The sequence below is a fragment of the Mauremys reevesii genome, linkage group 1 (genome assembly GCF_016161935.1).
Source record: "Mauremys reevesii isolate NIE-2019 linkage group 1, ASM1616193v1, whole genome shotgun sequence".
Lineage (NCBI taxonomy): Eukaryota > Metazoa > Chordata > Testudines > Geoemydidae > Mauremys > Mauremys reevesii.
In genome coordinates, this window is record NC_052623.1 from 22,323,422 (window position 1) to 22,349,682 (window position 26,261).

At 42.5% G+C, this 26,261-nt stretch overlaps 1 protein-coding gene across 24 annotated transcripts in view; it reads right to left on the bottom strand.

Annotated features, from left to right (window-relative positions):
* Nucleotides 1–26,261, bottom strand: part of TENM4 (teneurin transmembrane protein 4) — a 766,066-nt gene that overhangs the window by 318,776 nt on the left and 421,029 nt on the right. For 22 of the 24 annotated variants that reach the window (XM_039490391.1, XM_039490320.1, XM_039490356.1 and 19 more), the window contains one exon: nt 13,363–13,572. The exons of the other annotated variants lie outside the window; for them this stretch is intronic. In XM_039490391.1, the coding sequence (XP_039346325.1) occupies nt 13,363–13,572 (210 nt within the window). The remainder of the gene's footprint in view (nt 1–13,362; nt 13,573–26,261) is intronic. 24 annotated transcript variants of the gene reach the window in all.

The following is a 26,261-nucleotide window of genomic DNA, read 5'->3' on the forward strand; positions in this document are numbered from 1 at the left end:
TTGTCGACCTCTTGGATCTGCTCTCCTCCAAGAGTTATTTGGGTTCTTGGAAGAACATCCGATCTCATATTTCGTTTTCGACTGGTTAATTTTTAATCCGACTTGACTACCTTTTGCAACTTGACTACTTTAAGCATTCTCTCAAGGTGGATTGTATTTTCGGCTATAAACACTATATCATCTGCGAACCTGAGATGGTTTAGCCGCTCGCCGTTGATATTAATCCCGCCTTTCAGGTCTGCTCGTCGAAAGACCAATTCAAGACAGGCTGTGAATAATTTTGGTGAAACTGTATCTCCTTGTTTCGCACCTTTCTCGATGGGGATTCGGAGGGGAGTATCGAACAGCGATATATCCGTGCTGCAGCCAGAGTTCGTTTCCTTTAATAATGTGATATATTTTGCGCTGAGGCCCTGTTCTGAAAGAGCTTCAAGAACGGCGTTAGGCTCCACGCTATCAAATGCCTTCTCGTAGTCCATGAAGGCAATGCACAAAGGGAACTTGTATTCCCTTGAACGCTCTAGTAGTTGGTTTAGAGTGAAGATGTGGTCTATCGTGCTGTAATTTCTTCAAAAACTGGCCTGCTCTCTAGGTTCCTGTTCATTGTTTCAAACCTGCTGCCCATTAATTTCATTTGGTGGCCCTTACTTCTTATATTATGGGAACAAGTAAATAACTTTTCCTTATTCACTTTCTCCACACCACTCGTGATTTTATATACCTCTATCATGTCCCCCCTTAGTCTCCTCTTTTCCAAGCTGAAAAGTCCTAGCCTCTTTAATCTCTCCTCATATGAGACCCGTTCCAAACCCCTAATCATTTTAGTTGCCCTTTTCTGAACTTTTTCTAATGCCAGTATATCTTTTTTGAGATGAGGAGACCACATCTGTACGCAGTATTCAAGATGCGGGCGTACCATGGATCATTAATCAAAGAGACAATACCAAAAAAGACCTGTTTCAAATGGGTTAACTTTCCGTCTTCCCCTCCTCTCCTCCACAAACCCCCCTGTGAAGTTTCATCCTTGATATGTAAAGATATCCCTGTTTTATTTGGGGATTTCTTAACAGGAGAGAGCCACATGAAGGTCTTCAAGCTGCGGGTTGAGATTAATACTGTGCCATAATACATATGGCAAATGATAGTGCAAACTACAGAAAATAATAGAAAGGAGAAGATACATCCCCTGAGGCTGGGAAGTTATTGGATGTTTAGTTCTACGGAACAGGTAGTTTGCAAGGAAAGCTATTCCTGGCTTCCTCTCTCTTACAAATCAATCAGTGTCCTACAATAGCTAGCAAATTTCAGTTTATAAATAAAGTTCAAAGGCCTCAGAGTCATTTTAAAATGGAGGCTTATGCCTTGAAAACAACTAATGGAGGAAGGTATCAAAAACTTTGAATTCCTTCCCAACCGGAGATCAATTTCACTATAAAAACATGATGTAGCTGTGAGTGTAGAGTCACCAAACTCCTCACAGTATTTTATAATACTTTGCCATTCTATAGTGGCTTTTATTTGAAGGTCTCAAACAGCTTTATGATGACTCTGCCAGCTGCAGAGAACACACAACCCAATGGGAGTTAAGAACACACAGCACCTCCCAGGAGACCCTTAACCCATTCAGGTTTAGGCTTAGACATGTTAAATAAAACAGTAATATTTGGTACTTGTATAGATGTCTTCCCCCGAGAATCTGGAAACATTTACAAAAACAATAACCTAGACTCTTAAGGGCCATGATTGGGAGTAAAGAGCCATGGAGTCTGATTCTCCTCTCATTCTGACTGATGTATACCAGAGGGAGCTTCAATGATGTTAACTGAGTTATACTGCTGTAAAAGGAGTGTGAGAAGAGAATCAAGCCCATGGATTATGTTTCCAGTCCTGCAACTGACTTGCCATGTTCTCATTGTACAGATGAAGAAACTGAGGTACAGATTGTTTAAGGGAAGTGACTTGCCCGAGGTCACACAGAAAGTCTTGTGGCACAGCCAGATATGGATCTCAGATGACTTGTGATTCCCAGTGCTTTGCTCCAACCACCAGAGAACTCTGCCTTCTCTGAACAGCTGAAGAAGGGCAATAAAGAGAAGGACCTTCCAATGAGATCTATTCTACTTTGAGCCGTGTTTCGTGTTAGTCAGGAGTCTCCCAGCAATGAGCATGACCTGATGTAGGTCAAAACACTGGTGATCCTGTGGTGACTAAGTAAGAAATGGGCAATACATTAATATTTCATTTTCTTTAATACCGTAGCGATTAATTCCGTCTTTGGAGTGAGATTTTATTGAGCATTTAATTGTTACACGTTCAAAGAAATGAAGCAGTTTTTAAATATAGACAAACATCAAAGCCAAAATACTGCTATTTTTGTTTGTGCTCTGATATTTTAAGCCATCAAATAGGGTTGGGTTTTTTTTTCAGTTTTGTAAAAAATATTTTTTTCTTCTGAGATGAGACCCTACACAGCTTGTCAAGTTTCAGCCCACAATGAATTTTTACTGCAGATATAAACCTGTGAAAGCAGAGATTTTTAATGAAAATGCTGTCATAACTTTAACTATACCAATGCTGCTGTAATGCTCAGGTTACTAGGAATATTTCTGCTGCCAATTCAGTTTAACAAATCTGAATGCATATTATTTGTTCCAGTTGTGTTTCCTCTGAGTGGGACTCCATCGTGTACACGTTTCAATCTGGCTTGTGTTAAAAAAAAAAAAAAGAAAGAAAGAAACAACCACCCCACTCCTCTGTAAATTTACTTACACAGAGATATGGTTTTATCACAGCTACAGTGCTACAAATCTGCTTTAACTGTTTCAGTGTGTTTCTTTACTAGTCTGGATAGATCTCATTTTACTGCTCCCCTACATTGAATGTGACAGTCATAACTTTGTTCTTATTCTATTAGTGATGTTTAGTATCAGCAGGAAAACAACCTTCCTTTCATTCAGCATGCAGGGTGTTCACTCTGGACCAAACCCCCCTCTTGTTGACGACACGCTGACTTCAGTGGGGTCAGGATTTGACCCTCGCTACAACAGGGGCCCGATCCAATGCCTCATGAAGTCAACCAAAAGCCTCTCACTGACTTCAGTGAGATCTGGATCAGGCCCTAGAGCATATGACTTGAGTGTGTTGGCTTATGAGCCAAAAATAAGAGGCAAACAACTGCCAGTTTTAAACAAGTCATCTCATTATACAAACTTAACACACAGGACAACCTTAAGCAAAAGCAAGACAAGCGGCCACTTGGGGCTTCATGTCCTAGAAAAACTCTGCAGCTCACAAGCTAGCCTTGTTCGAATCATCCTCCATTGGAAGCAGGCGTGGAATGGGAGGAAAAACTCAACAGGACAGGCTCTATCCCCCTCTCCACCTTTGGTAGGGGGGCATTGGAGAAGGAAAGAACTCATGATCTGATCCTCCCCATTCCTGGCAGTTTACAGCCCTTCTCTTGATTGAAGGAAGAAGGGTCTTATGGTAAAGACAAATGACTGGGAATCAAGAGGCTTTGCTTCTCTGCAACTTATTTACTGTGCAACTTTTAGCAGATCACTTAGGCCGAACATTTTCAGATGTGTCTACCAATCCGGGGTGCCTTCAGTGAAGTAACTGAGCAATGGAGATGTTCAGTAACACTAGTACTCGAGCCCCAAGTGCCTCGGGTTAGATATCTGACAGCTGAAGTGCTCAAAATTAGTGACTATAGTTAGTCAAAATATTTTGAATGGGATGGGGCAAAAACGCTCTTTTTCTACATCAACTTTTTGTGGCAAAAATATTTTGAAAAATTTCACTAATTTTTTAATCTATTTTATTTAAAATATTTATTGAAATTTACAAAAAAATTGCATTTAATTTTTAAATAAAATGTTTGGAAACAAAACCTAGCATGTGACTAAGCTCACCAAAAATAATTATTAAAATATATTTCTTATTTCAAAAATGGAAAATAATAAATTAAAAAAAGGATAGAAAACATTTTTCACAACAAATAAAAATTAAAACAGTAAAGAAAATTATTCAAACATTTGTGTAGGTTTGTTTTTTGTTTTGTTTTTTTACCAGCTGTCTTCATGATGCTTTAAAAAGTGCTGGCTTCCTGTTCCTCACTATCCCATCTTATAAGATCATGAATCATGTCTACTTCACAGGGATGTTGGGAGATTAATTTAAATATACATTTCTAAAGGGCACTGAGATCCTTTGATGTAAGCTGCTATATAGCATTATTTTATTTTGAATACATGTAATGCAGTGGGAAACACTGGAATATCAAGACATAATGCCTGTGCACTCACTGTGAGGACAGAGAATGGACTCTACATTTGTAGGTCTTTTTTGGGAGGGGAAATCTAATTTTTACATGAAAGAAGATTTAATATAATGTGGATTTATTATTAATAATTAGATTGCAAAATATAAATTACTATTTACATTATCAAAGTCCTCAAAAGTTCTCTCATTCTCATTCAAATCCCTCAACATTCACTACTACTGAGAGTCTCGCAAAGTACAATTATTTTTTAAATCCTTTAATTATTCCTTTATTTTGGGTTCCCCACTGAATGTTGTTTTCCTTGTGACTATCTTTTAAACCATGATTCTGTGAACACTTAAGCACATGATTAAAAAGATGGGTGTTTGACTTCAATGGAACTTGCTTAAATTTAAGCACACGTCTCTATCTGCAAATCCAGAGACACAAAGCCTGATTCAAAACAGACTGAAATCAACAGGAGTCTTTCAATTGTCTTCAGTGGGCTTTGGATCAGGTGCTGTGGGGCAGGGACCGTCTGTATATTTGTCATTAGCACAGCACCAAACACACCTATGAATCTAAACATATAATGAAAAATAATGATAATAATCACAGATGCATCTGAAGCTGTGATCTCCTTGGAGCAGAGAATCTGCCGTATTTCTGTTTGGAAAGTGCCTTACACATCTTGGGTGCTAAAAGAAAAATAAATAAATAAATAAATATAATAATGATAATAAAAGACTTTTCTGTCTTTAACTAATATGATCGTCAGGAAGAGTTTCTCAGCTGGCATAAATTGGCTTCACTGACTTCAATAAAGCTACACCACTTCGCGCCAGCGGAGGATCTGAAAAGCCATGAGTGAGGTTGAAATGAATTACCCCTTTAGCTTGCACGTGTGAGGGACCTGGGTGGCTGGCTGGCTGTAGCAGAGGCTAAGGATATATGTTTGAGGGAACAGGTGAAAGGGACTTGGGAGATGGAAACAAGTTCTTGCCTACACTGTCAAGTTTCTGTGCAGTAAAGCATCTTTGAGCGGTGTAACTCCCAAGGTGTACACAGTGCCAAACCACTTAGTGTGCAGAAACTGTGCAGTTGCAGCGCTATAAAAAAACCACCCTGACAAGAGGTGTACACCTTTCTGGGCCGGGGCTACAGCGCCAAAGTGCCCGTGTAGACACCCTGGTCGATTACAGTGCTGTGATTGGCCTCCAGGAGGTGTCCCACAATACCAGTTCTTGTCTCTCTGGTTATCGGTCTGAACTCTACTGCCCTGCCCTCAGGTGACCAACCGTGAGCCCCACCCTTCAAATTCCTTTGGAATTTTCAAAGTCCCCTTCCTGTTTGCTCAGTGATGCGTGGAGTGGTCTCAGCGCATCTTTCCAAGTGGCCCTGCCTGCTCTACGCACCAGGCAATCGCCAGCTGCTGGACCTCATCAGCATTTGGGGTGAGCAGGCTGTCCAGTCCCAGCTGCGCTCCAGCTGTAGAAATTATGATACCTACAGACAGATTTAATGGTGCATGACAGAAAGGGGCCATGACCAGGACACACTGCAATGCAGGGTCAAAGTGAAGGAGCTCTGGAATGCCTACCACAAGGCACAGGAGGGAAACCACCGCTCCGGTGTTGCACCCACGAGCTGCCAGTTCTATGAAGAGCTGGACATGATACTTGGTGGCAACCCCATCTCCATTGCGAAGGCCACTGTGGATACTTCGGAGGCTCACGTGCCAGTCAAGAGTGGACTGAGCCAGGAGGAGGAAATCTTGGATGAGGATGTGGGGGAGGGCACAGGCAAAGGATGACTCAGAGGCCAGAGATGCATGCAGCCAAGAGCTCTTCTCTACCCCGGACAGTCACAGCTGTCAGAGCTTGGCAAAGCGCAAACAGGAGAGGAGGCCCCTGGTAAGTGGCTTTGATTTTGGGAATCGCTGAAGTGAGTTGGAGGTAAGAGGGTTGCAGAAAGCAGGCTTGTGTCTATATGATGCACGTACCACCACATGCCTAGCCTGAATGGCGGAACAGGGTGACTTTCTGCATGATGTCATGATGCATTGCACGGCCGAAAACCAAGAATTGAAGGAGTGGCGAGACAGTGAAAAGAGGGACCGAAAGGCGAATGCGGTGCACCAGAACGAAGCCACAGAGCGGCTCTTAAACGTTATGGAGCGCCAAGCGGACACGCTCCAGCAATACTAGCACTGCAAACTGAGCAGCTCCGTGCCTGCCCTCCCCGGCAGCCGCTGTCGCAAAACTCTTTCCCATGCGCCCCCCAGACACCAACACACTCTTATTAAACTTCTGGCTCCAGTCTGTACCCGCTGCATTCCACTCCTGCCCCATCACAGTCCAGCACTGCGGACTCTCAGTATCCACTGCACTCAACACCCGTCCCTCTGCAGCTTAGCCCTGCAGAACTACAGTACCCGCTGCATTGTACTCTAGAGAACAAGGTTGCATATGATACCTGGACAAAGAAATCTTTAATCGTCCCGGGACCCCACCTCCTACTGGGACCCTTCCTTCCCTCATCCTCCACAGTGCTGATGTGTTTTTTTGTTTGCCTCGCTCCTCCAGTTGCTGTTTTTTAATCAAAGGATTGTTTTGGTCTGAAAGCAATCTTTATTCCATTAACTGAAAGCAAACCAAGCCCTGCAAAGCAACAGGCAATTTTCTTAAACCTTCGCAGTGCATCATCTGCACCAATCACAGTCACCTCCTAGCATTACAAGCACTGCACTCCCGAGCATAGCAATAAATATTAGTGGATTTCAGCTTCAAATTTCTGCCTCAAGGCATCCCTGATCCTTATGGCCCCACGCTGAGCCTGTCTAATAGCTCTGGGCTCTGGCTGTTCAAATTCAGCCTCCAGACGCTGAGCCTCAGCAATCCATTCCTGAGTGAAGCTTTCACCCTTCCCTTCACAAATATTGTGGAGTGTACAGCACCCAGCTATAAGCATAGGAATATTGTCATCAACCAGGTCCAGCCTCCCATATAGGCAGCACCAGCGGGCCTTTAAACGGCCAAAAGCACACTCAACAGTCATTCTGCACTTGCTCAGCCTGTTGTTGAACCGCTCTTTGCTGCTGTCAAGTTGCCACGTGTATGGCTTCATAAGCCACAGCATTAAGGGGTAGGCAGGATCTCAGGATCACAATGGGCATTTCAACTTCCCCTACGGTGATCTTCTGGTCTGGGAAGAAAGTCCCTGCTTGCAGCTTCTTGCACAGGCCAGTGTTCCCAAAAGATGAGTGGGTCATGCACCCTTCAGGACCAGCCTTCGTTAATGTCTTGCCATGAGGGCAGGGGACTGGACTCGATGACCTCTCAAGGTCTCTTCCAGTCCTAGAATCTATGAATCTATGAATGTCCGTGAAACTCCCACAGTGATCCACAAGCATCTGGAGAACCATAGAGAAATATCCCTTCCAATTAATGTACTTGGTGGTTAGGTGGTCTGGTGCCAGAATTGGAATATGTGTGCCAGTTATCGCCCCTCCACAGTTAGGGAAGCCCATTTGTGCAAAGCCATCCACAATGTCACACACATTGTCCAGAGTCAAGGTCTTTCGGCTCAGGATACAATTAATGGCCCTGCACACTTCCATCAACACTCGTCCAGCAGTCAACTTTGCAACTCCGAACTGGTTAGCAACCGATCGGTAGCAGACTGGAATAGCCAGCTTCCATAGTGGAATCACCACACGCTTCTCCAACGACAGGGCAGTTCTCATTCTCGTGTCCTAGTGCCGCAGGGCTGGGGCGAGCTCATCACACAGTCCTATGAATGTGGCTTTCCTCATGCGAAAGTTCTGGAGCCACTGCTCATCATCCCAGACATGCATGACGATGTGACTCCACCACTCAATCCTTGTTTCCCAAGCCCAAAAGCGGCGTTCCACTGTGGTCAGCATCTCCGTGATTGCCACAAGCAATCTCATGTTGTAGCTACTAAAAGTGGCGAGATCAATTTTGAACTCCTCTTGCCTTTGCAGTTTAAGGAATAACTCCACTGCCCCTTGTGACTTGTTAGTGAGAGTGAGCAGCATATTGGTCAACAGTGCGGGATCCATTCCTGCAGACCAAAGAGGCAGAGTGCGCAGTACACAAGCATTTGAAAGATGGCACCAAATGTGGGTGGAAGGGCAGGGATTTCTGGGATGCGAAGCAATGCATCATGGGGCATTTTAACAGGAACCAGGATGCCCCGCACCCCCCTCCGCCTTCCCACAACTCTTAGCGGCAGAAAAGGAAGAGCTGCTCTGTGGGATAGCTGCCCAGAGTGCACCGCTCGGAATACTGCTGCAAGTGTGAACAAGCTATTGCACAGGCAACTGACAGTGTGAACACACAACAGCGGTTTCCCTTCAGTGCTCTGAGCGGCGCTGTAACTGCGGGCACTGTAACGCTGCCAGTGTAGACGTACCCGATGGGTTAAACTGAGTGAACTCTTCACACTGCACTTAGGCCCAGAAAAGGCACGCGGATCGGAGGAATGGGAAAATAAAGCCGTGTGGCAACATGTGAAGCCACTCCGGTCTCTATTCCCGCAGTTCAAAGTGACCAAAGGGTAGGCTTTAGGAAAGTGTCATCGCTGTGAAGTGACCCAGCACCTAGCTTAGACAGAAGAATCGGAAAGGGGGAGCAAATTAATCTTAAGTAAAACTGAGACAGCTGGTGAGGGGAAGAGCATCAGTTTTCTTGTAACTGTCTAAAGAGAAAAAAACATTTTTGCCACTGATTTGAAGGAGAGGAGGCCTGTAGGGCCTGATCCAGATTCCACTGAAGTCAATGGAAAGAGTCCCACTGATTTCAACTGGAGCTGCCCCAGTCTCTCAGTCTCTGACCCTAAAAGACTAACACATGTACTTAACATTATGCTGTGAACAGTCTCAATGACTTCAATGATTGCAAAATCTTGCTGAGGGAGGGACTGTTGTCTGTGCCTTGCACAGCACTGCATGCAATGTTGGCATTAAAGGTATAACAACATTCTGCCAAGAGTGAATCCTACCCTTAGCTTTTGTAGGACTTTTCTATGACTCTTTTACATTCACCTTGGGTGACATAGGCAAACGGTGTGATGTCGCTATTTGTGAAGCAATGTCCTCACTGACAGCAAATGAAACAAGACGGTGCAAAGGAGTGGGCAGCAAGGACAAGCAGCATTGCTAACAGTGATGTACTAAAGGCTTAATAGTCAGGAAGAATTCAAAAAGACATGAGAGTCCAAATGTTCAAAAGTGGCCTCTAAGGCCCTGATCCTGTAAATTATTCCAACAGATGGACTTCTGAGCCCACACAGCACCCCAATGACTTCATGGGGGGCTCTCTACAGGCACACAGATCCATGTGGGGTACCTTTCAGAATCGGGGCCTAATTCTGGATAACCATCTTTAGGCCCCTTCTGTTCTCATTGACTTCCACTGGAGTTGTACGTGCTCTGTCCCATGATCCCTAAAGCTTAGCACCCAGACAGTGAGAAGCTCAAAATCAGAGGCAACTTTAAAAAATGTGGGCCTCCATCTTAGTTCCTGAACAGATGTGGCAGGTTATGCAGATGTTTTTCTCTTGTATCCTCATCTGTCCTTCCTATCTGCCTATGCGGCTTTATATACCTCATAAAAACAAAAAACCTGAAGATATCTACAGATGTCCAGTGGTTAGGGAGTTGGAAGACTCAGGTTTAATTCCCTGCTCTGCAACAAACTTCCTGTGTAACCTTGGGCACGTCACTTAGATCCAGATTTTAAAGCTATTTAGACATTGCTACACTTAGCATTATAATGCCTAACTGATTTAGGAACCTAAATCTCATGAGATCGAGGATCCTAAATCAGTTAGGTGATGCAATGATGAGCACAGCAAACCCTAAAATCTGGGCCTTAGTTTCTCTGTACCTCAGTTCCCCATTATCTGTGAAGTGGGGATAACACCATTTCCCCACCTCATAGTGGTGTTGTGAAGATAAACAGATTAAAGATTACAAGGGCTTCAGATACTATAGTTATGGGGGCCATAAAAGTACCACAGATAGACAAATTTCTGACTCTGGTATCTCATAATGTTCCTCTTTGCTTGTTAGGCAGCATGTCGGTGCAGTTGATTTTTTCTTAGATTGTCATAAAAGTATTTGAGATACCTTAAAGGGGCCTGATTTTCAGGAAGTGCTGACCACCCAACACTATCCAAAAATCAGGACCTTTTATGGTCTCTCAAGTTGGGCACCCAAAAATGGAAGCACCCAAAATCACCAGTCACTTTGGAAAATATGGCTCAAAAGATTATAGAAATCTGGGAGTTCACATGAATAAGAAAAGTTATTTTGATTCTGAAAATTCTTTCTGTTATTAAAATGTTTATTAACAACAGAGATATGGGGTTACACTTTGATTTTAATTAGAAAAGATGGGTTTGCCCAATATATGGAGCACAAAAATAAAATGTTGAAGAAAGAAAATCTGTGGGTCTTCACCTACTACTTTAGTTCTTCAATATTAATTTGAAATTTTAGTTGAACATTTTCCCCAAAATTCCACTACATTAGAACCCTTTTCGATGGAGTGGAACTCAGATAAAGAATTGTCTAATGTATCTTCAAAAATATCTTTTGTTCCATGTGCATTATATTTGCAATTTACATGGGGATTTGGAACAGCAGCTCCATGGGTGTTACTTACTTTGGATGGACTCCTCTAAAGCTGAGTTTACACAGCTGTGGAAAGAAAACCTAGCAGGGATCAATTAAAAAGTGCAACACAAATCCTTAGGCAGGCATTCCCAGGCAGCCCTGTTGAGACAGCCACTATACACAGAGAATGAGTGCTCTAACTGTATTAAACTTAGTCCTAACCAAAATAAGCTTTTACTAATTTTCCCCATTTAGGGGACATAAAGAGCTGCCTTTGTCATTTAAAGTCTATGCTGACTAAGCCTCATAGAAACAGAACTTTAAGGAAGCAAGGCAATTAAATCCATTAAGAGAGGTCAGAAGAGCCTTAGCATTTTAGACATGATGGACTTGTATGGTCTGTGCTTCTCATTCAGGTGAACTCCCAGATTATGGGTTGATAGGATGCATAATAAGTCAATGAGGCTTTCAAAGGTCACCATTGTTTTTTGCTGATAGCAGAGTGATGGTGACATCGTGTAGCAGGTCACAAATGTGCTGGATTTACCTGCACCTCTCATTGCTGAACAACTCGAGTCACCACGCAAATGAGACCCCAGACACACTGTCTCTGTGTGGGACATATTTATTACCAACCTGCAGAATTTTACACACAAAGAAGGCCCTGGGGAATGTAAAGCCTCGACAAACTGATGCAAGGAGAGGAGGAGTATAAATAAGCAGACAGCTGAAGAGTCTCACTAACTCACCAGCACATCAATAATACAATAATGCCATCAACTCACTGTAGGCTCTGAACAATGCTTTTTCTGTTGTTCAGTTAATTAGTAAAAGAAGAGAGTAAGGGGTTTAATCTCTCTCTCTCTACCTGGAGAGGGTGTCGAGACAGATAGATGGACAGATAGACAGAATATAAGAATTACTGAGGATGTTAGTTTGGGCAGCTTTTGTCTCCAACCACCATTCACGGTGTTACTGTGAACACTAAAGGGTCATCGACACCACTGCAAACTTGACTATACTAGTGACTGAAGGGAGGTAGGAGGATATGAATTTTAAGCAGTTTCCTGAATGAATGCAACACTGTATTCCCCACCCTGTTCTCCTTATGATGACAATTCACGGAAGATAACCTTCTCCACTGAAAAGCCCTGAAGGAAAGTTAGTTTTTACCATAGCAAATGCAAGAAAGAGAAGAAAGAGAAAGCTGAGGAGGGGAGGAATTAATTCAATGTCAAACTTTTCCCTTTCCTTTGAAATAACACCATACTAGGAAACCTTCTTAAAAGCTCAACTGAAATGGGGCTAAGTTGTTACCAGATGCTGTAAACCTCTCTCACTTTTTTTGTTTTGTTTTGGTAGATGTCTGTGAATGGCTTCACCTCCATAAATCAGACCTTCCTGCAATTATCACTCTGGCTGGATAGCAGTGGGCTGACTTGCCATTGTTGTTTCCCGGCTGGTATCTGCACTACATCAGGTTGCACTGTCCTTGATGAATTTAACATTGCTTTATCAATGAGCTTTGTCTCCCTTTTTACAAGTCATTGTCTTTAGGATGCGAAGTTGTAAAGCAAATCATTTTATTTCCTTTGCATTCCTTTACTTATCTCAGTGGGAGCCACCCAGGAAAGGGATCCCACCAAAAGGATGAGGATTCAGTACCTTTTGGGATAGGGTCCTGTTGCTGCTTTCGTATGTTGCCCTTAGGAAATTTATCCAGGCTACCTGTAGAAATTTGGATCCATAACCTATTTCTGGCCTGTGCATGTGAAAGTAACGTGCTCATGTCACTTGTCACAACTCATATTTGGGTTAAAACATGCAGGCTGAGGCTTTAGAAGTTAGTTTTTACATCTGTACTCTCATAATGCAGCCACTGAGACTGTCTCGCATCTGTACCAATCTGAGAGTAGAAGGCCCAGCGAAAGCAGACCCAGTGAAAAGTTTCTCATAAACTCGAAGTCCTTCAGGACACAATCCCCTCGTCTGTTTACAATTCAATCAAAGTAAACATTTCATAAAGCCTGAATACTATCTGATCTCCGAACTGGTCATTTGAAAGGAAACGTTCCTGACATCCATGCACTGAACTTACACAGAAAGTTGTACAGACTGCCTGACACGCTGTCCCGCAGCGAAAACGCTAACGTGTGAAGTTGGGAGACATTTCAGCACAATCAGCATTTCAGAGCTGGGCTCAGGTGCTGTCTCAAGTTAGGTGATTTGTTCTAACCAACACAGCAATGCTTCCTTCAGCGGGACACAATTCCACAGGACACACAAGGAGTTTAAAACAACACACATAGTGGCTGTAAAACCGAAGCAGAAAGTCATCAAACACATGGTGAATTATTATTCAAAGTCCAGAAGACAAACCAAACCTGCATCCTACAGGCCCACACACAACTTGTACGACAAGCAAGCAGTAAAGTAGGTAGAGAGAATAACTCACCATTGGCAGGTACACAGAGGTTTCCAGAGCCACTTTTAACTAAGAATGAATTAGGGACAAACTCTTCCTCAGAGTCAGAGTCCTGGGTTGGCTGGGCCACACCATTGCCTAGCAACCTTCTCTGGCTCTCATTGGCCGCAGGGGTAGGGGGAGGGGAAGGGGACTGCTCAATAGGGGTTGATGAAGCAGATGAACAATGCAAAGGAGGACCTGTGAACCACAAACACAAACACAGACAGAAAAATAAAAATTTAAGGCACACAAGGAAAATCAACAGAAAATATGCACAGTGGGGAGGGGGAGACTTTCAAAAACAGGACATACTGCACATATTTATTAACATGTCTGTGTAAATATGCATGGTGTGTGAATTTACACAGTGCATATGCATGTCTCTCTCTCTCTCTATATATATATATACACACACACTTAAATATTAATGTTGTACAGTGTGCTTCTTATAAATCCTGTAATTTCCAATCTAATGTAGAATGTGTGTCTCTAATGAAATGTACACGATCAACAAATTGAAGCACCAAATTTAGCCTTTTTTTAAGTTTTACTAAATTTATCACTAGATATGCTTTTGTGATTTCTTAACAATTATTCAGAACAGTTCTTGATTTGGATGTAATCATTCCTCTGTACTGTTTATAACCCAAAGCGCCCTTACTCACATGAGTAAAGGGGGGTAGGACAGACTCAAACGCTGCAGTGATGTGCTAGTGCATGTCAGCACACCAATGAAATTGACTAGCAACAGGCTAGAATACAAGTAAATCCAGACACTATAATTTCATGAAGTCAAGAGAGAGGCAGTATAATAAGTAATATTTATATTGGGCCACTCCTGACTCAGGAAAAACTCCTATTGACCTCAAAAGAAGTTAGATTGGGCCCAAAGTGAGTATTTAGGCCCCAATTCTGCAAACACACTGCAAAGAGTTTGCAGGATCTGGATCTTAATACTTAATGACAGCAAAAATATTTCAAGCAGATTTTCAAACAAAACTATCAAATCAAAAATCCCAAGTGACTGATATATTTATTCAAGCCTGATGTCTGAATATGTGCAGTACATCACTAAAAACAGAGGGAATATAAACACAAACATATAATAAGTTAAAATACAGGACAATGCATTTAACACTGAATTTTTTCATTGAAACACTTCATATGAAAGTAATAATGATAAATCTATCACATTTTCCAAATACTGAAAAATCATCATGAAAATTACTCTGTGCTGAAAAATCAGCATGGAAACTCTGTCAAACTTTCTAAAAAAATGTTTTTAAAAAGCTTTACTTGATTAAACAATGTTTGCAGTGTTGCTGTAGCTGTATTGGTACCAGAACATTAGAGAGACAAAGTGGGTGAGGTAATATCTTTTATTGGACCAACTTCTGTTGGTGAAAGACCAGCTTTTGAGCTACGCAAAGCTCTGCTTCAGATCTGAGAAACATACTCAGAGTGTCACAGCTAAATACAAGGTGAAACAGATTGTTTAGCATAAGTACTGGAGTTAACATATTCTAAAGGACTTTTCAATATGAAGTGGCCTGTTAACACCCCTGCAGGACCAAAAAGGGGGGTTAGTGGGTTACAGATTGTTGTCATAAGCCATAAATCCATGATTTTTAGTGAATAGCAAAGTTATGAATTTAAGCTCCTAAACTCATCTTTTAAAAGTTCTGTGCAGGTTTCCTTTGAGGACAAGGACTGGGAAGTCAGATATGGAGTGATCCTTTTGTGAAAGTGTTCTTTTTCGGTTTGAGTTCATTTGAGAGTATAATGATTCTCTGGTCCCACCCAGGTAACACTAATATGCCTCACTCTCCTCACTGTGCTTAGGTCAGGCAGCGCACGTTGAACAAATCATCATACATTATATTTAGAGCCCAATAAGACTGACCAGTAGGCATAATGATCTGAAAAGAAGTCCTAAATTCCAAATGTCAACATTTTTGTCAGTTTATGTCAGATGGTTTATGTTATATATCTATACACACACATACTTATAACACACGCACACACAATACATATACTGCAGTTCATTAGATTTTATTTTCTCTGATACTGAAAGATTGGTTAGTGAAAAGAAAAATGTGGGGAACCCCTCCTTGACAACACTGATTTTAATCATCTGCCCCCTTACAGCTTTCACACTAAACTTTCCACAGACTTCAATGGGAGTTATACGTGCCTTAAGCAGTACATGATCAGACCTTTAATATGAACGGTTCGACTGAAATCATTCAGCAATTTGCAGGTTACTGGCACATATTGCTGTGTGTCCTGGAAAACCCCATCTTATGAATATGGATGCAACAGAGGATTCTACAAGCTACAGGATGACAATGTGTGCCAGTCATTTACACTCATAGCTGCATGGTTGTTATACAGGGCATATAACCACTTCATATTACACATATCAACAATTGTTCTGTATAGAAGTCAAACATACTTGACAGCCTCATCAAGGAGAATTATCTACATTTTCATGGATGGATAAAAAGCCAAAAACTAAAATTTGATCAGTAATGCAAATAAATAAATAATCTAACAAAAATAAAGCAAGAAGGAAATCCAAGACATAAGGGTAAATCCTGCCCACTTTCTCACCCAAGTAATCCCATTAAAGCCAATGGGATTACGTGCCTGAGTAAAGCGAGCAGGATTTGGCCCATGTGCTTTCATTCTGGCAGCCAGAGCAAAATTTCTAACTGATTGGTACAAAACGAATCCACAGCAACACTGGGTTGCTATGGAACCTGAGCATGTAGGCCAAGTCTGTCTGCAACATGTGCTGTTTCTCCCTCAAAAAAATGGTAAAACAGAAGGACTAGATAACCATTCATTACGCACATTCTTGCGATTTGGAAACTAACAGAAAAATAAAACCATATTCCAACTATGAGCCCCTTGGCACCAATTTATAACAATCCCATATCTCCTCTTGTATTGAATAGTCAAATTATGCTGTTTGGATTGGAGGCAGAATAATGTAATTTGAATAGATCTGTATGAATGGTGTGTTACTCTCTCTGGGTCAGAGTGCTGTAGTGCAATGCCATGCCTCAAGGAGGCATGCAGGGACGGCACCTCTGCCTCAGAGGATTTGTCAGGAAGTGAGTAACTTGGGGCATTCGCACATGAAGTGTTATTTCCAGTTTCAAGAGACATACCTCCTGATTGAGCTAGTGTGCTAGGAACAGTTCCTGTCTAAGATGGTAAGTATGTATTCAAGGTGGTTAGCTCCTCCCGCCGCGGTGCTGTGCTGCTATTTCTAGCACACTCGCTCGATCGGAGCTGGCGTGGATATATCTCCTTGAACTGGGAGTTACGCCTCTAGCTCCAAGTATAGACATACCCTTAGCAAAGCATTCTGACAAGTATAGGAAGTAATGAGGACATTAAAACTCACTGATCTAATAGGGTGACCAGATGAGAGACGTGAAATATTGGGACGTGGGGAGGGAGGGGGGGCGGTGTTTGCCGGCGGAGCAAAAAAACCCCCAAGAGCCGGTGGCGGGAGGGGGGGGAAAACAAAAAAAAACACGAGCCGCTGGAGCATAGGAAAAATTGGTGGGGGCTGAGCACCCACCGGCAGCTCCGTGCCCGCCCCCCGCACCAGCTCGTCTTCGCTCTGCCTCCACCTCCCCTGAGCAGGCTGCCGTGTCCTGCTTCTCCCTGCTCCCTCCAGCGCTTGCGCCGCCATACAGCTGATTAGCGCAAGCCTGGGAGGGAGGGGTGAGGAGGAGGAATGTGGCGTGCTTGGGGAAGAGGTGGGGCCAGGGCGGGGATTTGGGGAGGGATCCAATGGGGCAGTGAGGGGGCGGGGCTGGGGCCAGGGCCAGGGCTGGGATTTCAGGAGGGATCCAATGGGGGTGAGAGGGCAGAGTCGGGGCAGGGCCAGGGCAGAGTTGGGGGGGGGCACGAGCCCCCTCTGCCTGTGCGCTGGAGGGCAAAATATCAGGACAATTCACATCCCGACCAAACATCAGTCGGGACGCGGGACAAATAAGTAAATATCGGGACAGTTCTGATAAAATCGGGACGTCCAGTCACCCTACTGATCTAATAAAACAGACACATCTAGCAACAACCTGAAACATAGCATCCTTATTATTAAATTTACAAACTAACCCCCATAAGGACACTAGAGACTCTGAGTACTCTCTCCTACAGCAAAAAGAACAGGAGTACTTGTGGCACCTTAAAGACTAACAAATTTATTTTAGCATGAGCTTTCGTGAGCTATAGCTCACTTCTTCGGATGCATAGAATGGAACACACAGACAGGAGATATTTATACATACAGAGAACATGAAAAGGTGGAAGTATGCATAACAACAGGAAAAGTCTAATCAACTGAGATGAGCTATCATCAGCAGGAGGGAAAACATACTTTTTGAAGTGATAAGTAAGATGGCCCATAGAAGGTGTGAGGAGAACTTAACATAGGGAAATAGATTAAATTGGTGTAATGACCCAACCATTCCCAGTCTTTGTTTAACCCACAGTTAATAGTATCTAGTTTGCATATTAATTCGAGTTCAGCAGTTTCTCTTTGGAGTCTGTTTTTGAAGTTTTTTTGTTGCAAAATTGCCACCTTCAAGTCTGTCACTGAGTGGTTAGAGAGGTTGAAGTGTTCTCCCACTGGTTTTTGAATGTTATGATTCCTGATGTCAGATTTGTGTCCATTTATTCTTTTGCGTAGAGACTGTCCGGTTTGGCCAATGTACATGGCAGAGGGGCATTGCTGGCACGTGATGGCATATATCACGTTGGTAGATGTGCAGGTGAACAAGCCCTTGATGGCGTGGCTGATGTGATTAGGTCCTATGATGGTGTCATTTGAATAGATATGTGGACAGAGTTGGCATGGACAAGAAGCCCTCGAGGAATTCCACCGTGATTTTAACAATTTCCATCCCACCATCAACCTCAGCCTAGACCAATCCACACAAGCAGTCCATTTCCTAGACACTACTGTGCTAATCAACGATGGTCACATAAATACCACCCTATACCGGAAACCCACTGACCGTTATACTTACTTACATGCCTCCAGCTTCCATCCCGGACACACCACACGATCCATTGTCTACAGCCAAGCTCTAAGATACAACCGTATTTGCTCCAATCCCTCAGACAGAGATAAACACCTACAAGATCTCTATCAAGCATTCTTAAAACTACAATACCCACCTGCTGAAGTGAAAAAACAGATTGACAGAGCTAGAAGAGTACCCAGAAGCCACCTACTACAGGACAGGCCTAAAAAAGAAAATAACAGAACGCCACTAGCCATCACCTACAGCCCCCAACTAAAACCTCTCCAGCGCATCATCAAAGATTTACAACCTATCCTTAAAGATGATCCCTCACTCTCACAGATCTTGGGAGACAGGCCAGTCCTCGCTTATAGACAGCCTCCCAACCTGAAGCAAATACTCACCAGCAACCGCACACCATACAACATAAACACTAACCCAGGAACCTATCCTTGCAACAAAGCCCGATGCCAGCTCTGTCCACATATCCATTCAAGTGACACCATCATAGGACCTAATCACATCAGACACGCCATCAGGGGCTCGTACACCTGCACATCTACCAACATGATATATGCCATCATGTGCCAGCAATGCCCCTCTGCCATGTACATTGGCCAAACCGGACAGTCTCTACGCAAAAGAATAAATGGACACAAATCTGACATCAGGAATCATAACATTCAAAAACCAGTGGGAGAACACTTCAACCTCTCTAACCACTCAGTGACAGACTTGAAGGTGGCAATTTTGCAACAAAAAAACTTCAAAAACAGACTCCAAAGAGAAACTGCTGAACTCGAATTAATATGCAAATTAGATACAATTAACACTGGCCTAAACAGAGACTGGGAATGGTTGGGTCATTACACTAATTGAATCTATTTCCCTATGTTAAGTTCTCCTCACACCTTCTATGGGCCACCTTACTTATCACTTCAAAAAGTTTTTTTTCCCTCCTGCTGATGATAGCTCATCTCAATTGATTAGACTTTTCCTGTTGTTATGCATACTTCCACCTTTTCATGTTCTCTGTATGTATAAATATCTCCTGTCTGTGTGTTCCATTCTATGCATCCGAAGAAGTGAGCTATAGCTCACGAAAGCTCATGCTAAAATAAATTTGTTAGTCTTTAAGGTGCCACAAGTACTCCTGTTCTTTTTGCGGATACAGACTAACACGGCTGCTTCTCTGAAACCTCTCCTCCAGCAGGTAACCTACATTATCTGTATATGGCTTCAAATTTATGTGAAAAAAAATACCTCATATATTATGTATTGTAGCATATCCCCAAAAATCAAAAGTTCTCCAGAAATGGTTAGGAAAGTAAGGGCTGCCGAACAATGACTTTTCATGCTGCAAATACTGTAAGGCACCTGTTTCAATCGGGTTTAATGTTGGTTAAAATACGCAAAAGGGTATTGCCTGCAATAAAGATATTAAGTAACATCAGATTTTTACCTGTCTATTGTCCCTTCTATAGCACCTTTCAGCTGAAGATCTCACGTTGCTTTACAAACACTGATTTCTGCCCAGTGATACTCCTGTGAGGTTGCGGGGAGTTACTGTCCCTCTTTATAGATAAGGAAACTGAGTCATAGCATGCTTATGTCGCTTGCCCAAAGTCACACAGTGCGTCAGTGACAGAAACAGAACACAAAACTGGTATCAGTTCCATGTTCTAAACATTTGACCAATCTCATTAGGGCCTCAAAGCCTGACCATTTCTCATCTTAAAAAAATATTGTTTTAATTAGCACAAATATAAATACAAAAATATGTAATCAGAAAGCAGAAAAAAGTATGGTCTCTTCTCTATAGAGTGAATGTCTACACGTCTATAGTCTTAATGTTTACATGGCCCCGCAGTTCCTACACAGCATGCTATTCTGTAACTCCCCCATGTAGACGCTGCAGGTGCATAATAAAAGGTACCTTGAATCTATGACCTTGTAATCATAGATTCATAGATTCCAAGGCCTGAAGAGACTATTGTGATCATCCAGTCTGACCTCCTGAATAACACAGGACATAGAACTTCCCCCAAAATAATTCCTAGAGCATAGTCCTCTTTAAACAAATTAGGATTTGTGGATTACCTCATGCCAGTTAAAATGCTTGGTTTATTATATAGTCCTAAAAATGAAGTTTATAACAGCTATACGAGGGACCCTTAATTATACTAGCAATGGCAAGCCCCATTATAATCAAATTAGAACACAGCACAAGCCTTGTCTTTAAAAAATAACGCTGGTAGCCATTCTTGATTCAAAACATGGTTGGATAAATGATACAAAATGTGTACTCCATAATCTGCATCTGCTGGATGAGTTTATTACCCCGTCAAACAAAAAGGGAATCTAAACATATGCACTTTTTTCCTCCTTGCAAAGCGGCTTTGAGCGATCCTTATTGACATCCAAACTAAATCATACTGATCTATATTAAAAATGTATCTAGTCTTGAGCTGGAGAAATCCATGACCTGCTTATACAACGGAAATATGTTTGTTCCTGTATCTGCTTCCCCTCACCCTCTCCACCCCAAAGAAGAGTCAGTCGATTTCCCCTCACCATTCCTAATTGACTAATACTGATCAGCGTGAAGGAATGTAGTAAGGGTGAGATCTTTACCATGCCCTAGGCTAGGATGAGCTGTCTCACATAGGAATCAGGAGAGCTGGCATCAGGGCATTCCAACCACTGCATTTGAAATGGGTTGCTGACATGTAGAAGAATGCAGGAGGGGCTCTGCCCTGCCTCCTTAACAGTGTTAACTTGCTCTCTCTGTAGAATATAAAATACGGTAATTTGCTCCAGTTGCCTTTCAGTGGAACCCCTGCTGCCTTGAGGAGGGGAGTGGGAGAATATCTATGCCCGTCTGGCATTTTGATTTTCAAGGTGAGGGGAACATATTTGAAACAGCCCCCTGATTATCACATGGAAAAATGCTTCTTTCTTAGCTTACACAAGTCTGGCTTCCTCAGAAAGGCAGGTAGGGAGAGAAAGAAAGAATTCTCCTGAGGACTCTCAGCAGTCACACCTTTCCTATGGGCAGCATATCATGCCTTTCGTATGGACAGCATAAAACACCTCTGGAAAAAAAGGCAAGTCGGATTAGCTGTCTGGCAAAATATGTCAGTGAATCATATGAATAAGAAGTTGTTATTGAAATTTATTGCTGTTCTTTAACAATAGGTGGTCACAACAGCACTAGTTCAACAGGAAATATATATCTTGCCCTTAGAATTGATTTTTAAAAGTGGCTTTTGAAAACTATTCTTAATCATTCTATTTCCTGAAGTTTCACCTGAGATTTGTTTTTTTTTTAATTTTAATAATTTTGTGTGTTGATTTACAGCTGCAGAATAAAGAGGAGGAATAAAAGGGGCAAATGAAGATCATCTGAACAAAGAAAGTCTGGGCAGTTACTATGCCACCAAAATAAAGATTTAAATAGATGTGCCTTGAAAATGAAAAATAATGGTGGGCACTGCAGAGAGGTCTTAGTATTAGAAACAGGGCAAATAAAAGGTTAGGGTGAAATACTGAACCTCACTTGAACTTCCATAGAGTTAGGAGACCATATGTTACCGATATCACCAGCACGGTGGGTGTTTTGCATAGGATTTTGTGGCCCTGAAGCACATTTTTCTCTCTGCTATAAACTGCTATGATGTGTTTTATGCCATAGTTTGCCAGGGTGGTATATTCATTATGAAAAAAGTCCTTCCCCTGGATGAAATAGCCCGAGGGATGGGCAGGAATTTGAGAACAACCCCGTTCAAGTTTGCTGAACCCAACGCGTATCATGCAGGTTCTTTTGGGCAGACGTTCATCATGATGAAAACCACAACAGTGCACGTACAGAGGAGTTCATACAACAACCAGACATGAGAGCATTGTGTGGCTATGGGGAATTCAGCACTGGGATGTGGGAAGGAATAAAAGGACAGCTGGCTGCACACCTATGCCCTCATGCCTATTTTCTGTCACCCAGACTCCAGAGATGGGCTGCCGGGGAATAGGCTCTTCTGGGCTGGCACCCTGACAGGATGCTATCTGCACTGTGCTGCAGAGGTACATTTCTCACTGTAGATTTTGACACAGGTAGCATGCCCATGCAGGGGCATAAGGGGAAGTAGGACTCCCCTGTGCCTCTCTTGTGCGGGCTACTTGGAACTTGAGCCGGGGCCTGCTGGGGTAACATTGCATGGCCGCTTACTCCCCGCCAGAGTGGGGTGGAGGTGGGGAGGGGCAAGGAATGGACAAAGTCTTGGTTCTTCTCTCCCCACCCCCAGCCCAGCTAAGCCAGTGCAGTAAAACAAGCCAGCAAAAAATTACTATCGCTTGAACCAGGATGGAGAGGAGGGGAACAGGGAGGGAATTGCTGCTCCCTAAAACTCTGTTTCTCCTGTGGCCTGAGATGCTCTGTGGTGGCGCAGCAATGCTCATGATGCACGCTGTGCTTGGGAGATATTTTAGCCCTGTGTATGGATGAGGGTTCACTGAAATGTGTGACCACAGTCTGAACCCTCTCAGGATTCTGCCAACCTAGAAACAATGGGCTAGATTTTCAGAAAATTACACAGGCCATGACATGAGCTGACTATACAGCTGAGTCATTTGTGCACCCAACAGCAGAAACTGTTGCAAATAAGCCCTGAAACTTTTTTAAAAACAAGCCCAGTGACTGAAATTGGGCAGTTACAACAAAATGCAAGCAGGTCATCCAATTTCCAGCTACACGAGAAAATGCTTGTATAAAATAACCTTCCCATAAAGAGGGTCAATATAAACAATCCAAGTCACTCTAGCCTAGTCATGCTATTGCTTCATGCTTCAGGAATATTTATGCAAATCATTTACATTTGCTAAAGTTTTATGGCAAGCACAGGCCTAATTATGGATCAGCATTACAAAGGCTCGCTCAGCTTTACTCAAAACCAACTTGTAAAAGCATAATGTAATCAGTTGGAAGGATGATGAGCTGCCCATGAAATGGCTTGTCTCAATATGACACTAATGCTGTATCTGATCAAAAACACCCAATATAAAGTCTGAGGTTCTCTGCAAATGATTACATACAAATCTGCTTAAAAGTACGTTTTCCCATAATTTAGAACCAAAGGTTAGACTTTGTAGAAATTGTTTTCACTAAGCCTAATACTAATAAAAAGGTTTACAGCAGCCTTGCAAAACTTTAGCCATTTGCTTGTGTGGGGGCAAAGTTTTGTTTGTTTTTGACAGGTGCATATAAGATCATTAGTCAGTTTTCTATGACATTGGGTCATAGAAACCATCTTTTGTGGCTGGTCTGGTCAATTTCCATAGAAAATTTGCAAGGCTGGTTTATACAGATTTTTTTTTTTTAACAACTATGCCAGTGAAGTACCAGTGGAATGCTGTAAACCAAACCACAACTCCATTGCATTAGCATGTGTGCACCAGAAAGTCAAACTTACCAGATACATGGTCCAAGCCCAAAGCTCAGCCCAGGTTCATCAAAGGGCTTGCTACGTTTTATAAACCTTCCAAGTGAACCTCAGCCAATGTGGATGAGGCTTTACTGTGTTTAAACCAAGTCTGGAAAACATGTCTGAGGCCAGATCATGTTGCCAAAAGAGAAAGAGATGTGCATTCCCTTCTTTCTGTTAGGAGGACAGAGGACTCTTCTGGGGGAAGGATGAACGTAGATAGGATATAAGTGTCTAGAGAATGACTGATGGTAGACAATCTCATGGAGATGCTTCCACCCCTTCCTTTTGTCACTGGTTCTCCAAACACTTTCCTCCAAAATACTTAATGGATCCCATCAGGTGTGCGGTCTTAACATTTGCCTTCCTAGCCTGTAGCCAGAAGTGTTGTATCAACCACATCAAATACCATGGGACTAGAGGCTAAATAGAGAGAGTCCACGGATCAATCAGAAATTAAGTCAGCAGCCCAGGAGATACTTTGAAGCAATGAGCTTATATTCTTCTTTCTGGAAGGAAGTGAATCTGTCTAAATAAGTACAGTCCATGCAAAATGAGTAGAGGCTGCTGATGCCTGGAGAGCCACAGAGTTGATGGGATAGTTAGAACGTGAAGAAAATCCTACCCATCTATCAGCAGGCTTGTTGGGGACGAAATTACCTTCAGGTGGGATGAATGGGCCCTTTAACAAAGAGGCTATTTTGGGTAAAGTTACAATCTTGGCTTTACATTTTGGTACTACACAATGTTTCTGAGCTTATTTGTTAAGCCTTTTGTACTTATCAGGACATTCTTGATCAGATCCAATGATGTCTCCTATTACCAACTAGAAAAAGAAGCATAAATGCTTCTTAGAATTTGATTGAGGCCATTTCCTTGTGAGTTTACCATTCTGTATATCCTGGCTCATGTCCTTGACATGAGTAACTAGTAGAATATCCAGTATTAATCTCCTTTTTCCAGTACAGTTTCAATTAGCTTTATGGAAAAACACCCTCTCCTAAACTTCTTAGGAGCCATCAAGTTCATAATCAGGTAATTCTCCTTCTTTAGTTCAGAAGAGCAGGATCAAAGCATCTGCCTCTCAAAAACTCTCCTTCTGCAGGCTCCCTTTGTTTGGATTAGATCCTGAATTATCTGAGAAAGGGGAAAGCTTTCTTTTCCCAAGCCTCTTCTTTCTATAGGCTAGCAGCCCATATTCTATTTCACCAGCATATAGAGCATGGGACTTAAGAGTCAGGAGTTGTGGGTTCTATTCCTAGATATGCCACTGACCTGCTGTGTGACCTTGGGAAAGACACTTCATGTCTCTGTTTCCCCTCCTGCCCTGTGTCTCATTTGTTTATATACACTGTAAGATCTTTGGGGCAGGGACTGTCTCTTAGTACGTGTTTGCACAGTGATCTCAGTTAGGGCCTCTAGGTGCTGCTGTAACACAAATCATAACGAAGAACAGAGGGTCAGCCCCTTGCGCTTGAGAAATCGTAGCTATTTTGAAGGAGAGTTGTTCACGATGTGCTAAAGAGAGCTAGAGGCCTGAAGACTGCCTGCATCGCTGGAGGCAAAACTATTCATACAGTTTGGGGTCGGAATGAAGTCCTAGCTGCGGCTCACAGCTGTGGTACACCTCCCAAGCTGCAGAGCAGAGACACCACTCTCATCATCAGACTCTTGCTCTAAACCGGTCATCTTTAAAAACGTATCTTTGTGTTAGTAAGAAAATCAAGAGAAAAAACGATAGTCGCGGGTTATGTGAATGGTGCTTTTCTCTGCTGGAAAAGATTCCCAGAGTGGTGCTGATGACAGTGCTGCCAAATAGGTACTGGAATAATAAGACAGTTTGCCAGGAGAAGCTGTTTTTAGACCAAAGATAAAATCTCTGTTTTAATTTTATAGTTTCATTCCAAACCTAGAACAACTAGCAACCAACCAACCACAAAAACATGGATGAAATCAATACAGGAAAATATTCCCAAGCTATTAAGGAGGGATTTACAACCATGGCAGAAAGGAAAAAATGTTTTCCCAAAAAATGACTGGACATCACTTAACTGGCTGTTGTAGGAAAACACACTGACTGGCAAAATGCGATACCGCTATTTCACACAATTTGACAGACTACAATGATGTCCTTTAACTAAGGCTTTGTAGTAAAAGCATTAAAGCAACGAAGTGAGCGCTTTAATCTCTGCCTTTAAACAACTTTTACCAAATAAGAAGTTAATCTACATCCTTATCAGACTATTGATCAAATCCGCTACTCACTGAAAAACCTGACCTCTTCCCAGCTATTATACAATGCAAGGCCTGCCCTTTCCTTTCTTAGGAATAGTCATAATGGTACACTAACGCACACACACAC